General features: G+C 45.5%; 2 protein-coding genes across 4 annotated transcripts in view; both read left to right on the top strand.

The window, feature by feature from the left end:
* Nucleotides 1–1,410, top strand: part of TIMMDC1 (translocase of inner mitochondrial membrane domain containing 1) — a 56,338-nt gene extending 54,928 nt beyond the window's left edge. Inside the window, exon 9 of the mRNA XM_059921054.1 lies at nt 731–1,410. Within this exon, the coding sequence (XP_059777037.1) occupies nt 731–863 (133 nt within the window). The 3' untranslated portion in view covers nt 864–1,410. The remainder of the gene's footprint in view (nt 1–730) is intronic.
* A 2,745-nt stretch (nt 1,411–4,155) lies between these two features.
* ADPRH (ADP-ribosylarginine hydrolase) lies at nt 4,156–13,234 on the top strand. 3 transcript variants are annotated; one of them, XM_059921051.1, is made up of 4 exons: nt 4,156–4,206; nt 7,059–7,384; nt 9,106–9,466; nt 11,010–13,234. In XM_059921051.1, exons 2-4 carry the CDS (start codon nt 7,072–7,074, stop codon nt 11,422–11,424), a joined length of 1,089 nt encoding a protein of 362 aa, XP_059777034.1. In that variant the 5' UTR covers nt 4,156–4,206; nt 7,059–7,071; the 3' UTR covers nt 11,425–13,234. The 3 variants fall into 3 exon arrangements, with proteins under 3 accessions (XP_059777034.1, XP_059777033.1, XP_059777035.1); XM_059921050.1 differs by lacking the exon at nt 4,156–4,206 and adding an exon at nt 4,443–4,526; XM_059921052.1 differs by lacking the exon at nt 4,156–4,206 and adding an exon at nt 4,799–5,240.
* The last annotated feature ends 57 nt before the right edge of the window (nt 13,235–13,291 follow it).

The following is a 13,291-nucleotide window of genomic DNA, read 5'->3' as shown; positions in this document are numbered from 1 at the left end:
AACTCCCCTCCCTGTCGGAAATCCCAGCAGGAGTGGGAGAAGCAGAGCAGTGGGGGCCATCTGGTAGAAAATGTACCAAAGAAGGTTTTAAAATCTACGTGGGTCTCCAGATCAAAGGCTGGGAAAAAAACAACTTACAGAAGCAAGCTAGAGCACTCGGGGACATGGGGGAAGAGGGGCGGGCAGGAACATGGACTTCCCCAGGTCTCTTTCTGTTCTGCTTAGAAGGATAGAAGCCACTGCCAGCTCTTAAAACACCAATTTGTATCCACTTATCTCTCCACTCAGTGTTCCCATCCCCACCCTCTGCCATATTTGATTACTGCCTGCTTATTAGAATTACAGCACATATCTTAGACCTTTCTTTAAATGCTACTTTTACACTGTCGTAAAGCAGAGGCCTCTTTTGGAAGGAGCATGAAATATTTTAAAAATCAGATTCAGGAGGTTCAGAGCGTTAATGAACTCAGGGTTTAGTCTATCATATCATTTCAAAGTTTGTGTAAATGGCAGTAGAGAGAATGGAAGAAGTCCTGGACTGAGAGTTCAGAGACGGTGGACTCCAGGCCTACTTCCCTCTGCTTGTGTGACCCTAAGGAACTCTCTTCACTTCATTGGGCCTCAGTTTCCTCACTATAAAGTAACAGGTTGTGCAAATATCCCTTCTGACGCTAACATTTTGTGATTTAAACTTTGCTCTTATGTACATATGGATTCTCTTTTTAAAAAGTACTTTGGGGGCTTCCCTGATGGCGCAGTGGTTGAGAATCTGCCTGCCAATGCAGGGCACACGGGTTCGAGCCCTGGTCTGGGAAGATCCCACATGCCGCGGAGCAACTAGGCCCATGAGCCACAACTACTGAGCCTGCACGTCTGGAGCCTGTGCTCCGCAACAAGAGAGGCCGCAACAGTGAGAGGCCCGCGCACCGCTATGAAGAGTGGCCCCTGCTCGCCACAACTGGAGAAAGCCCTCGCGCAGAAACGAAGACCCAACACAGCCAAAAATAAATAAATAAATGTATTTTTAAAAAAAAAAAAAGTACTTTGGGACTATTGGCCAGAGAGCCTGTTGATAAGCTGATCTTCAAGTTTTTTCCTAGCCTTCTTTAAAATCCTTCAAGCAGATACCTGATTTCCATTGTGCAAAGCTGGTGCTCAATCTTACGGAAGATGTGCTTGGAAATGATTCAGTAAGACGGAAAGGAGAAAGCTTAAGACCGTGACCGCTCTCATAACCCAGTGACAGGTCCGACTGGAAAATAACTCACGCCTCAGGACTGAGGTGGCACCGAGCAGCCGTGCATTACTGGGGAGGAAATGTCAACCTAAACTTGAATCTTTGCTTTTACTTTTAGTATTTTTTAAAAATCTTTGCTTCTCTTGTGCACTGGCTGCTCCGGTTATTTCTGGGCTTCTGGAAATTTTCGTTTGTCTTTTAATTGTCCTTTAAAAATTAGCCCAGACATAATTTTCTCTAGATGCCTCTGTGAACGCTGTAAGCTGATAATGTCTCTCTCATATTCGCCCACCTTGTACCTTGACCGTTCTCCTTCGTCACAGTGCTCGTGGCCTAATGTCATTACACCCTACGAAGTCTCCTCTATTTGTGTGATTCTTGCCCTACCCCAGTAGCTGCCTAGCAAAGTGTCTAGCACATTTTATATTCCGTGTTAGTCAGGGTTCTCCAGAGAAACAGGACCAATACATATATGGAAAGAGAGAGAGATTGATTTTACAGAATTGGCTCATGAGATTGTGGAGGTTGGCAAGTCCAAAATCTGCCGGATAGGCCAGCAGGCTGCAGACGCAGGTTAAGAGGAGTTGAAGCAGCAGCTCCACCTGAAGACAGTCTGCTGGTAGAATTTCTTCTTCATTGGGTGAGAGCAGTCTTTTTTCTATTAAGGCCTTCAACTGAATGGGTAAGGCCCACTTACATGGAAGATAATCAGCTGGCTCCATGTCTACTGATTTCAATGTTCATCTCATCTTAAAAATATCTTCACAGAAACATCTAGAAAATGTTTGACCAAATATCTGGGTACTATTTCCTATGCAAGTTGATACATAAAATTAACCATCACAGATGCTCACTAAGTCTTCTGAAGTGAGTTCATGATACAGGATATGTATGTGAACAGCCGCTTTTGGCTTCCTATTTCTCCTGGACTAGCTTTCTTCTGTTTTCTTCTAAAAAGCCTCTACTTCATTTTTTACCCACTTTAAATCATTTTAACAGATGTGTATTGTGGTCCTATTCTGTGGTACGTTTTTCCTTTGAAACTTTTTGTTATTTTGTGTTTGCTGCAGAGTTCAAGGGGCCCTGTCTATTAACCATTTCCTGTTAGCTCTATCTTTTTTTTTTTAATTTTAGCTCTCATGATTTAATGAGGCATGGTGGCATGGTATTACACATTCAGGCCCATGAAGTGGCAAAGATTTGTTTAATCCCCTGTTTTTCAGTTATCTATGCTTCTGTTTTCCTTCTGTTGAACTAGCCTTGGCCATGGTATGGTTGGAGAGGAACTGAACATCAGAGCCTCATATTTCTTGGTTATCAATGTGAAAGGGAGTTTACCCTAGAGGCATTACCTTATCTGAACATTTGGATTCAATTATAGTAATGATACTATCACAAATGACACAGAGAAATGCTTACAATGTGAAGCTCAGTGGTTAAAAAAAAAGGATATAAAATTGTATATACAGAATGACCCGATTTTTTTTTTAATGTGCATAAAATAAAGATTGTAAGTATTTAAAATCTGAGTGGTGGAATGTGTTTTTTCTTCTGTGCTTTCTAAAGTTTCTTTCTACATGTAAAATAAAAATTCTTAATGTGAAAAATTTCCCTTTCTCTCTCTCCCTACTCCCAGCAAACTCTCCCATTAGCCTCCTGAGAGGTAATTATAATCATTACTAACAGTGTGACATGTATTCTTTCAGTCATTTTACACACACTCACACACACACACAGAGCTCTTTTTTCTTACATAAATAAGACCATGTATATTAGTCACTCGAAAATTTAATTTTTTTACTTAACGAAATGTCTGCAAGCTCTTCCCTTGTGAGCCTGATTATTTACCCAAAGTCTACTGATTTAAATGTCTACCTTTTTGGAAAGGTAATTATAATAATTCATAATTATGAATAATTTATTCATAATTATGCCCTAATTTAGGAGAAGGAAACTCATTCTCCACTCTAAACAGAGATTGAGGTTATTTCCAATTTTCTGCTATGAGAAACAATTCTGCAAAGAAATCCAGAAACATTTATCTTTGTGAACACATGAGAGTTTTTATTTATTTGTTTATTTTATTTATTTATTTAGTTTTGGCTGCGTTGGGTCTTTGTTGCTGCGCGCGGGCTTTTCTCTAGTTGCAGCGAGCAGGGGCTACTCTTTGTTGTGGTGCGCGGGCTTCTCACTGTGGTGGCTTCTCTTGTTGTGGAGCACAGGCTCTAGGCACGTGGGCTTCAGTAGTTGTGGCACGCGGGCTCAGTAGTTGTGGCTCACGGGTGTAGTTGCTCCCTGGCGTGTGGGATCTTCCCGGACCAGGGCTCCAACCCGTGTCCCCTGCATCGGCAGGTGGATTCTTAAGCACTGCACCACCAGGGAAGTCCCTGAGAGATGTGTTTTTTAAGAGAGACTTCTAAAAGTTTTCTCAACTTTTCTACTGGAAGTATGCATTATTTTTTATCATAAAAAAGGAACATTTTATTAAAAAACAAACAAATCAACAGGCTAAGATGAGATCACTCAGCTGGGTGCAGTCCATGAGAGCAGGGCTGTGCCAGGACCTAGCATCCACCTGGTACACAGTAGGTGTTTAATGCCTGTAGCAAGAAAGATAAGCACAGCAAATCAAAATTCTTGAGAAGTATATAGAATACTTGCATATGGTGATTCTAGTATTTTTCAGATGATATTATTTATTCAGACAAAAATACTTAGTTTTTCTTTGCTTTTCTTTGCTATCAGGATGAAAAAATTCTATTCTGCAACCAAATAAATGACAAGAGTTAAAATTAATTAATTCTAACAACCAACCTAAGAGGTAGGTACTATTATTGTCCCATTTTATGCGCGAGGGGCCCAGACCGTGACAAAGGCCGCGCACACACTAAACACCCTTTTCCGAGTCAGGGGCCACATGCTGTTTACTGCCCAGAGGAGCTGGACTGGAGGAAAGGCCGAGATCACAAGTGAGTCCCCAACAGTCTCTCAAAAGCGGGGGGTGGGGGTGGGGAGCGGAGCAGCGCCATTTCGCGGCGCCTGGCGCTCCCCGGCGCCCTCCGGAACCGAGGGCGCCGGTGACGCGGGTCCCGCCGCCCGACCCGGGCGCTGAGGGCTCCGCGCCTCGCCCGAGCCGAAAGCGGCGCCCGGCAATCGTTCCGCTCCGTTGAACCTGGGCGTGGTCCGCGGACGCGGCGGCGGGGTCCGCCCTGGGCCTCCTCGCACCCAGACTTCCCCGCGCCCGGCCCCGCCCTGAGCCCGCGCGCCGTGCCCTCCTCGCGGCCAGCAGGTACCCCTCCCCGCCGTCGGCTCCCACACCCGCGCTCCTCGCCTGCCGGCGACCAGTGCCGCCCGCCCCTCCTCCCCACCCTCCTCGCCCGCGTCCCCCGCGGGCTCCTTCCCCGCGGTGACCCGGGGGCCACCCCGCACCCCTTGTCGGGCCTGGACCTGTTCCCCACTCGCCTGCTTCCCCCCCTCCCCCCCCGCAAAATAGCAGAGGACTGCCGGGAAGCAGCTGCCCAGATCTCAGTTGTGAATTTATAGTTCGGGGATGAGACTATAAACTGTAAAAGTTAGAGGAGTTTAGAGAATATCGGCGTTCTGAGAGCGGGAGGCCAGAGCAGTACGGTGTAAAAGCTAAAGGAAATTTCCCACAGAACGAGGTGGTCATCGCCCCCAGCCTCACTCGAAACTCACAAAAACACATTCGGGTGGAGCCAGAGGAATTACAGAAAAGAAGCTGAGGACTTTGGAAGAGGGTACAGAGGGTTAAAGATTGGTCTTCAGAAGCCAACTAAGCTTGGTCTCTGAAGCACTCAGCGCAGAGACAGGAGCCCAGGCTGCCTCGGTAGCTCCGCTCCTGCCCCGCAATCCAATTTACCATGGGAAAGTTGAGATCCAGGATGGGTGGCTTGTCCACAATCACACACCTGATTCTGGGCAGAGCCAGGACTATCAGCCCAGAACGCCAGTTCCTAAGCATCATTTATAAACAGTAAAATATGTAAGTAATGTTTTACAAATAGTCTTTGGGAACCAGGAAACTCAGCATGATCAGCAACTCAGTAGTGGTCTGCTCAGTCTGTCATCATTTTTCTCAGGTGCTTGCCAGTCTGTATTTCCTGGCCCACAGCAGTGCAGCTGCAGAAGGACTCTTGGAAGCCCAAGGACTTGAACTTAACCCTGAGTAAATAGATTTTAGGGAAGAGGAGGAGGGGAAGGCATCTTGGATGGGGAAAGAACTTGAGCTGAGGGGAGGGTGAGCTGAGCCACCGGCGTTTGAAAGTGTTCTCCTGGCCGGGGCAAGTAGAGTGGCTGATAGAGTGGGAGCAGACAGTGGAGGGCTTTGGAGGTGAACGCTGCAGGCTATGGGGCACAATGGGGAACTGGAAACGCACCGACAGGGAAACCAGCACTTTACTGGGGATCAGATTCATGGAGAGAGTGTTAGCTGAGACCCCAGGACACTAGAACTCAATCATTTAGAAGGAAAACAAAATGTAAATATTGCTGTTGAAAGGAAGGTTGTGGGAGAAAGTACGGTCTTCTAGTTCAATTAATAGAAAAATCACTTTCCCTGGTTGTGTATGAATAATGAAAATACTGCTTACTATGTGCGAAGCACTGTTCTAGGTGCTTTATAAAAATTAATTCACTTACTCCTCATAACAAACCCACGAGGTTGTTACTGTTTTTGCCACCACTTTACAGATGTAGAGGGTGAAGCACAAAGAGGTTGCTCAAGGTAAGTAGGTCTGTGCTGAGGCAAGGGCCCAGGATCAGAAGATTTGGGTCCCAGTGCCTCCATTTGTTGCTTCTGTGAATTTACCCTCTCTGACCCTGCTTTCTTTTTTTTTTTTTTTTTGGAATTTTTTTTTTTTTTTATACAACAGGTTCCTATTAGTCATCAGTTTTTTACACATCAGTGTATACATGTCAATCCCAATCGCCCAGTTCATCACACCACCACCCCACCCCCCCGCCGCTTTCCCCCCTTGGTGTCCATACGTTTGTTCTCTACATCTGTGTCTCTATTTCTGCCCTGCAAACCAGTTCATCTGTACCATTTTTCTAGGTTCCACATATATGCATTAATATACGATATTTGTTTTTCTCTTTCTGACCTACTTCACTCTGTATGACAGTCTCTAGATCCATCCACGTCTCCACAAATGACCCAATTTCGTTCCTTTTTATGGCTGAGTAATATTCCATTGTATATATGTACCACATCTTCTTTATCCATTCGTCTGTCGATAGGCATTTAGGTTGCTTCCATGACCTGGCTATTGTAAATAGTGCTGCAATATCTGTGAAGTGCATGCTGTAATCCGGGCCTACTTATGAGGCAGGATGTGCGGGTGCTTTGCAAACAGTGTATTGTGATACCAATGGAAAGTGTTAATGTTTAAGTAAAGGAGGGATGCATTCCAAGGCCAAATTCAAACCAAAAAGAGAAAATGACAAGCTTGGTTTGACTTGCAGAATTTAATGGGCTTGCCACTCACAGAGAGGCAAAGATGGAATCGTAGTTAAATTGGGGGTTTGGAGTCAGATGGATCTAAGTTGGAATGCCAGCCCTGCCATTAATTAGCTCTGTGACCTAAGATAAGTCACATAACATTTATGATACTGCGTGGCTGATTTACTCATCTGTAAAATGGGTCTATTCCACTCCCCATAGAGCAGTTGTGAGGATTAAATGAGATGTCCTTAATACTGTGCCTGCAAGGTGTGAGTGCTCAGTAAAATGTAGATAGGGCTATTATTTTTTCTGATTTTTTTTTTTCTCCCCATCCCGTGTGTCTTTATATTCCCCCAGAGACAGCCTCACCATGAGCAGGGAACTGATCAAGAAGTATGTGGCAGCCATGGTGCTGAGTGCAGCTGGAGATGCCTTGGGGTACTTCAACGGGAAGTGGGAGTTCCTCCGGAATGGGGAAAAGATTCACAGGCAGCTGGCCCAGCTTGGTGGCTTGGATGCCATAGATGTGGAGAGGTGGAGAGTCAGTGATGACACGGTGATGCACCTGGCCACGGCAGACGCTCTCCTGGAAGCCGGCAAAGTCTCGGACTTGGCTCACCTGTATTCCATCCTTGCTAAGCATTACCAAGACTGCATGGGAGACATGAACGGCCGGGCGCCAGGTGAGAGCAGCCAGTGGAGGTCCTGGGCAAGTGGAGAATAAAACAGGCCCAAGGAAATCATTAAAAATGTTGAATGAGATTTAAATATCAAGGAAACATTAGTTTTTATAGTTGTGACAGAAATAGAAACAACCTGAATGTTCTGTAATTTATTTAATTATGGTGACACATCTGCAGCCATTTAAATTATGCAGATAGATATTTACCAATATGGAAAGATATTGTATATTAAGTAAAAAAAATTAGGTTACAAAACACTATGTATCTTATGAACCCATTTTCTTTTTTTTTTTTTTAAACATATTTATTGGAGTATAATTGCTTTACAATGGTGTGTTAGTTTCTGCTTTATAACAAAGTGAATCATCTATACGTATGCATATATCCCCATATCCCCTCCCTCTTTGTCTCCCTCCCACCCTCCCTATCCCACCCCTCTAGGTGGTCACAAAGCACCGAGCTGATCTCCCTGTGCTATGCGGCTGCTTCCCACTAGCTATCTATTTTACATTTGGTAGTGTATATATGTCCATGCCACTCTCTCACTTTGTCCCAGCTTACCCTTCCCCCTCCCCATGTCCTCAAGTCCATTCTCTAGTAGGTCTGCATCTTTATTCCCGTCTTGCCCCTAGGTTCTTCATAACCTTTTTTTTTTTTTTTTAGATTCCATATATATGTGTTAGCATACGGTATTTGTTTTTCTCTTTCTGACTTACTTCACTCTGTATGACAGACTCTAGGTCCATCCACCTCACTATAAATAACTCAATTTCATTTCTGAACCCATTTTCATTAAAAGTATATATGTATATCTCTGTTGGGAGAGGTCTGGAAGAATATACACAAAGATGTTAATCATTGTATCTGGGTGATAGGGGTATTTATAGTTTCTTATTTTCATTTTACTTATTTGTAGCTTCTGAGCTTTCTTTAATAAAGAAATTTTTTTTTCTTTTTAAAGAAGACTGGAAAAGGTTGTGTAGAGTCCCCTTTTCTGGTTCCAGGTTGCTCACAGGTGGTTCCTGCTCACTTTGGGAACTTTTTACAGCCACTTGGGCCACCAGCTGATGTGAATCGCCTTTCCCCTAGCTCCTCCTGTATTAGTTAGCTTGACCTGCTGTAACAAAATACCACAGACCAGCTGGCTTAAACAACGGACATTTATTTTCTCACTGTTTTGGAAGCCAGAAGTCTGAGATCAAAGTGTCGATTTCATTTCTTCTGAAGGAGACCTTTCTCTTTGGCTTGCAGACAGTTTCCTTCTAGCTGTGCCCTCTCACAGCACACATTCCTGGTGTCTCTTTGTGTCTCCAAATTTCCTCTGCTTATTAGGACACTGATCAGACTGAATTAGGGCCCACCCTAACATTCTCATTTTAACTTCATCACCTCTGCCCTATCTCCAGATACAGTCACATTCCGAAGTACTAGGGGTTAGGGCTTCAACATATGAATTTTGGGGAATACAGTTCAGCCAATAACACCTCCTGATGAAAAGCTCCCCGCCCCATAAACCCAGGGGCGTCTAGTATAAGTACTCTGGTGTAAGTAAGGCACAACGTTGCCCTGGGGTTTGGGGTTTGGAGTTTGGGGACATTCATCATCATACTTTTCGGCTTTCCCGTTCCATCAAGGAAAGTTGGAGACAGGGCTTGGTTCTCTCATCCTGCGGGTCCTTCGCTTCGGTACACTGACCCCATGCCCTACCGGACTCTCCCCAGGGGGCGCCTCAATGCAGAACGCCATGCTGCTGGAGCCAGACAAAGCCGATGGCTGGAGGATTCCCTTTAACAGCCACGAGGGTGGCTGCGGGGCTGCCGTGCGGGCCATGTGCATCGGTCTCCGGTTCCCTCACCACAGCCAGCTGGACACCCTGATCCAGGCGAGCATCGAGAGTGGCCGGATGACCCACCACCATCCCACAGGCTTCCTGGGAGCCCTTGTGTCTGCTCTTTTTACAGCGTATGCTGTGAATGGCAAGCCTCCCCAGCAGTGGGGAAAAGGACTGATGGAGGTGCTACCGGAAGCTAAAAAGTACATTGTCCAATCAGGCTACTTCGTGGAGCAGAATCTGCAACATTGGTAAGTTTGTAGGTGCACGCTCCTGCTAGAAGATGGTTGAATCTGTGTGCGCACATGCGTGCATGTGTATGCCTAAAACTCAGAGATCAGAGCAACCATCCTGGTTCTCACCATCCAGTTCTGTCGTCCACCGCATCCAGCTGCCTCCCCACCCACCTGCTAAGGATTTCAAGTACAGTCCCAGTGGTGGTGTCCACCAAGTCACCAAGTGAAGAGCTCAGGGAGTAAGGCAGCTACACTGCTTCCCTCATGCGTAGGGATCCTGTTCTCTATAGTTTTTGTGGCTGTTCTTTTTTTTTTTCTGGCCACACCGCGTGGCATGCGGGATCTCAGTTCCCTGACCAGGGATCGAACCCATGCCCCCTGCAGTGGAAGCGCAGAGCCTTAACCACGGGACCACCAGGGAAGTCCCTATGGCTATTCTTTTTTTTTTTTTTTTATAGCTACTTTATTTATTTATTTATTTATTTATTTATTTATTTATTTATTGGCTGTGTTGGGTCCTCGGTTCGTGCGAGGGCTTTCTCTAGTTGCGGCAAGCGGGGGCCACTCCTCATCGCGGTGCGGGGACCGCTCTTCATCGCGGTGCGCGGGCCTCTCACTATCGCGGCCCCTCCCGTTGCGGGGCACGGGCTCCAGACGCGCAGGCTCAGTAGTTGTGGCTCACGGGCTCAGCTGCTCCGCGGCATGTGGGATCTTCCCAGACCAGGGCTCGAACCCGCGTCCCCTGCATTAGCAGGCAGATTCTCAACCACTGCGCCACCAGGGAAGCCCCCTATGGCTATTCTTTACTGAGATGAACTTCCCTGCTTATTTCCTGGAACTTGTTTTTTCCGTGTTGTCTTGACACACAAATAATACTGTGAAATCCTTGGCTAAAATGATCTAGAGATAGGTTTTTCCACCAGCTAATTAATAAGTGGTAAGGCCACATCTTCCCCTTTTTTTGAATTCATTTCACGTTCCCTTTCTTAGAATAAAAAGGTCCAGAGGCTTTCTAATGAAAACACCCATGGTCATGATGTTCCAAAGTTCTCTCTTAAAAAAAATAGTAACCATATAAGGAGATGATGTGTTAATTAGGTTGATGGTAGTGATCATTTCATTATGTATATGTATATCAAATCATCATGTCGTACAACCTTGAATATGTACAATTTTTGTTAAGAAAATAATATAAAGTAAATAATAAAATAAAATATATAATGACAGGCTAAATACATAAAGTTCACCCTTGAAAGTTGACACTTGCCATGATTCTCAACTCAGGAAAAACAAGGCTTTATTTCTCACCTTTAACTTGCTGTATATCTTCTTTATGTAGCAACAGGTATCAATGCCTTATTTATATCATTCCTTAGCAAAAATGTATTGAATGAATGTCACTTAGAGCTCATTTTGATTTTTTTATATCATATGATTTTAATACCAGAAGTTGAAGTCATCTTGGAGCTTTCCCTGCTCGCACATCTATCTGGTACCTTTCCTAATGGCTTTTGACTTCATTTTTTCAATTGACTGTAGATTTTTTTCCTTCCTACAGGTCTTACTTCCAAGACCAATGGAAAAAGTACCTAAAACTCAGAGGGATTTGGGATGGCAGATCAGCCCCTACCTTCCCCAAGCCCTTTGATGTGAAGGAGAGGGATGAGTTCTACACCTCCGTGAGCTACTCTGGCTGGGGCGGCAGCAGTGGACACGATGCCCCCATGATTGCCTACGATGCCATCCTGGCTGCAGGAGACTCCTGGGAGGAGCTTGCCCACCGAGCCTTTTTCCACGGTGGAGACAGTGATTCTACAGCTGCCATTGCTGGCTGTTGGTGGGGAGTGATGTATGGTTTTAAAGGAGTGAGTCCCTCCAACTATGAGAAGCTAGAATACAGAAACCGGCTGGAAGAGATAGCTAGGGCTTTGTATTCTCTTAGGTCAAAGGAAGATACCGTAATTACCCTTTAGGGAGAAGTGACATTCATTTCTGGTGGTTTCTCCTCTTGTGTAGTCCCTTTTCTGCTCGGTTTCACTTTTTTCAAAGTCAAGAGTCTTAACCTTGTACTCAGGGAATTTTGAGATAACAGTCCCTTGGGCACCTGAAGGTCAGTCTTTCCAAACTTATCCTGTCCTCGCCCCCCACCCCAAATCTACCCCTCTTCCTATCCTGAAGAGTCTTTATCTCAGTTGATGGCATCAGCGTCTCCCAAATTAGAAATCTCATAGCCTCATATTGAGTCCTCATTTTTACCATCTAATCTTTCACTAAGTTTTTTTCTGTTTGTTTTAGGGTAGGTTCCCCAAAGTGGACTCTGAGACAAGGATTTGAGTGCAAGTAGTTTATTTGGGGGATGATTCCAGGAAGCACTGTTAGGAGAATGGGGAAGTGAGACAGGGAAGGGAGGGGAGCCAGGACAAGGTGCGTTAACAAGCACGTTACCAATGCGGGCAGCTGGGACTCGGTCCGTCCGGGTCCTCTGCGTAAGGCACTCAGGGTTGTCCCACCGACTTCTATCTGATGTTGGTGGAGGACCACTCCCAGGCGTGCTAACTCCCTGGTGCTTCCGGGCCTGCCTCTCGTGCCAGCCAAACATGAGTGTCCTCAGGTAAAGTCTCAGAGATGTTTGCAGTGGCAAGCTGTATGGCGCGTGGGAACAGTGAGGGGTATATGTGGGGTCCCAGTAGCATCAGCTGGTTGGTTCTACCTCCTGAATATCCTTCAAATCTGTCATTCTTTTACCTTTTTGCACCAAGTATGTTTCAGCCAGATTTCTGCAATCCAGGCTCCTCAGGTCTGAGGACATGCTGCTCCTAGCTGTGCCCTCTAATTTCCTGGGCATGGCACTGGACATGGCGCCAGTTGGTTGCTGCCTATTTGCTTGCCTTTATTCTCCTCTAGGCAGAACCTAGCATGGTGCCTGGGCACACAGGAGATACTTAATCAGTATATATTAAATGAATGTTGTTTATTAGCCTCCTATCTGGGGCCTCTAATTCCAGTACTGCCTTCCTCATCGCCCTCCAGGGTGATCTTTACAAATAACAAGTTGATCATGCTGCACTTCTAATCATGTGAGATGAATACTCACCCCCTTTCTTCATTTCTTGGTGCTCTTCCCTCTCCTCTTTCACTTTCAAGCCCCAGCTCAGGTGGCATCTCGTAGATGAAACCTACTCTGACTGTTCAGGCTCTTGGCTCTCTCTCCTCACTCCACCCACAGCCTTCTGTCTCTAGCCCTCTCACCACACTGATCCTGTTGTGTGGTGATTGTGTGTCTTCTGGGGACGATCTCAGGCTACTTGTGTCTTATTCTTTTTGTCGCCTCCCCGTCTGGCCCATTAGAGATATTCAGTATTTACTTTGGAAGTTCATCAATTTGTGTTCATGTGAATGCTTTCAATATGCAGTGCCTCATCTGTTTCAGATGCCCTCTACTTCATGATTGTCAGGAGTGACCTGTGCCGGCCTGAAAGAGATAGAGGGTTTGATGCTTTAACCAGGCCTGTGTGCTGACTTAAATGAGACAAAGCTCTCAACTCTGTATTTGAAGCAGGACTCCAGCAAAGGCATGAGATTTATCATTCTTTTATACATAAAGAGAGAAGAAAATTCCAAAACTCTTTTTTCTGGTTCAAAAAACTCTGATGTGAGCTGGGACGAAGTGAGAGAATGGCGTGGACTTATACATACTACCAAATGTAAAATAGATAGCTAGTGGGAAGCAGCCGCATAGCACAGGGAGATCAGCTCAGTGCTTTGTGACCACATAGAGGGGTGGGATAGGGAGGGTGGGAGGGAGACGCAAGAGGGAGGAGATATGGGGATATATGTATA

This window comes from Balaenoptera ricei, chromosome 4 (assembly GCF_028023285.1).
Source record: "Balaenoptera ricei isolate mBalRic1 chromosome 4, mBalRic1.hap2, whole genome shotgun sequence".
In the NCBI taxonomy this organism is placed as follows: domain Eukaryota; kingdom Metazoa; phylum Chordata; class Mammalia; order Artiodactyla; family Balaenopteridae; genus Balaenoptera; species Balaenoptera ricei.
Note: the sequence above shows the minus strand (reverse complement) of the source record. Positions and strands in the feature narration are given on the sequence as shown.

Excerpts from the sequence above, each read along its gene's own strand:
- ADPRH (XM_059921051.1), top strand. The coding sequence starts at position 7,072 with ATGAGCAGGGAACTGATCAAGAAGTATGTGGCAGCCATGGTGCTGAGT. Across the intron at positions 7,385-9,105 it reads CATGAACGGCCGGGCGCCAG|GGGGCGCCTCAATGCAGAAC; the intron begins GTGAGAGCAGCC and ends GACTCTCCCCAG. Across the intron at positions 9,467-11,009 it reads GAGCAGAATCTGCAACATTG|GTCTTACTTCCAAGACCAAT; the intron begins GTAAGTTTGTAG and ends TCCTTCCTACAG.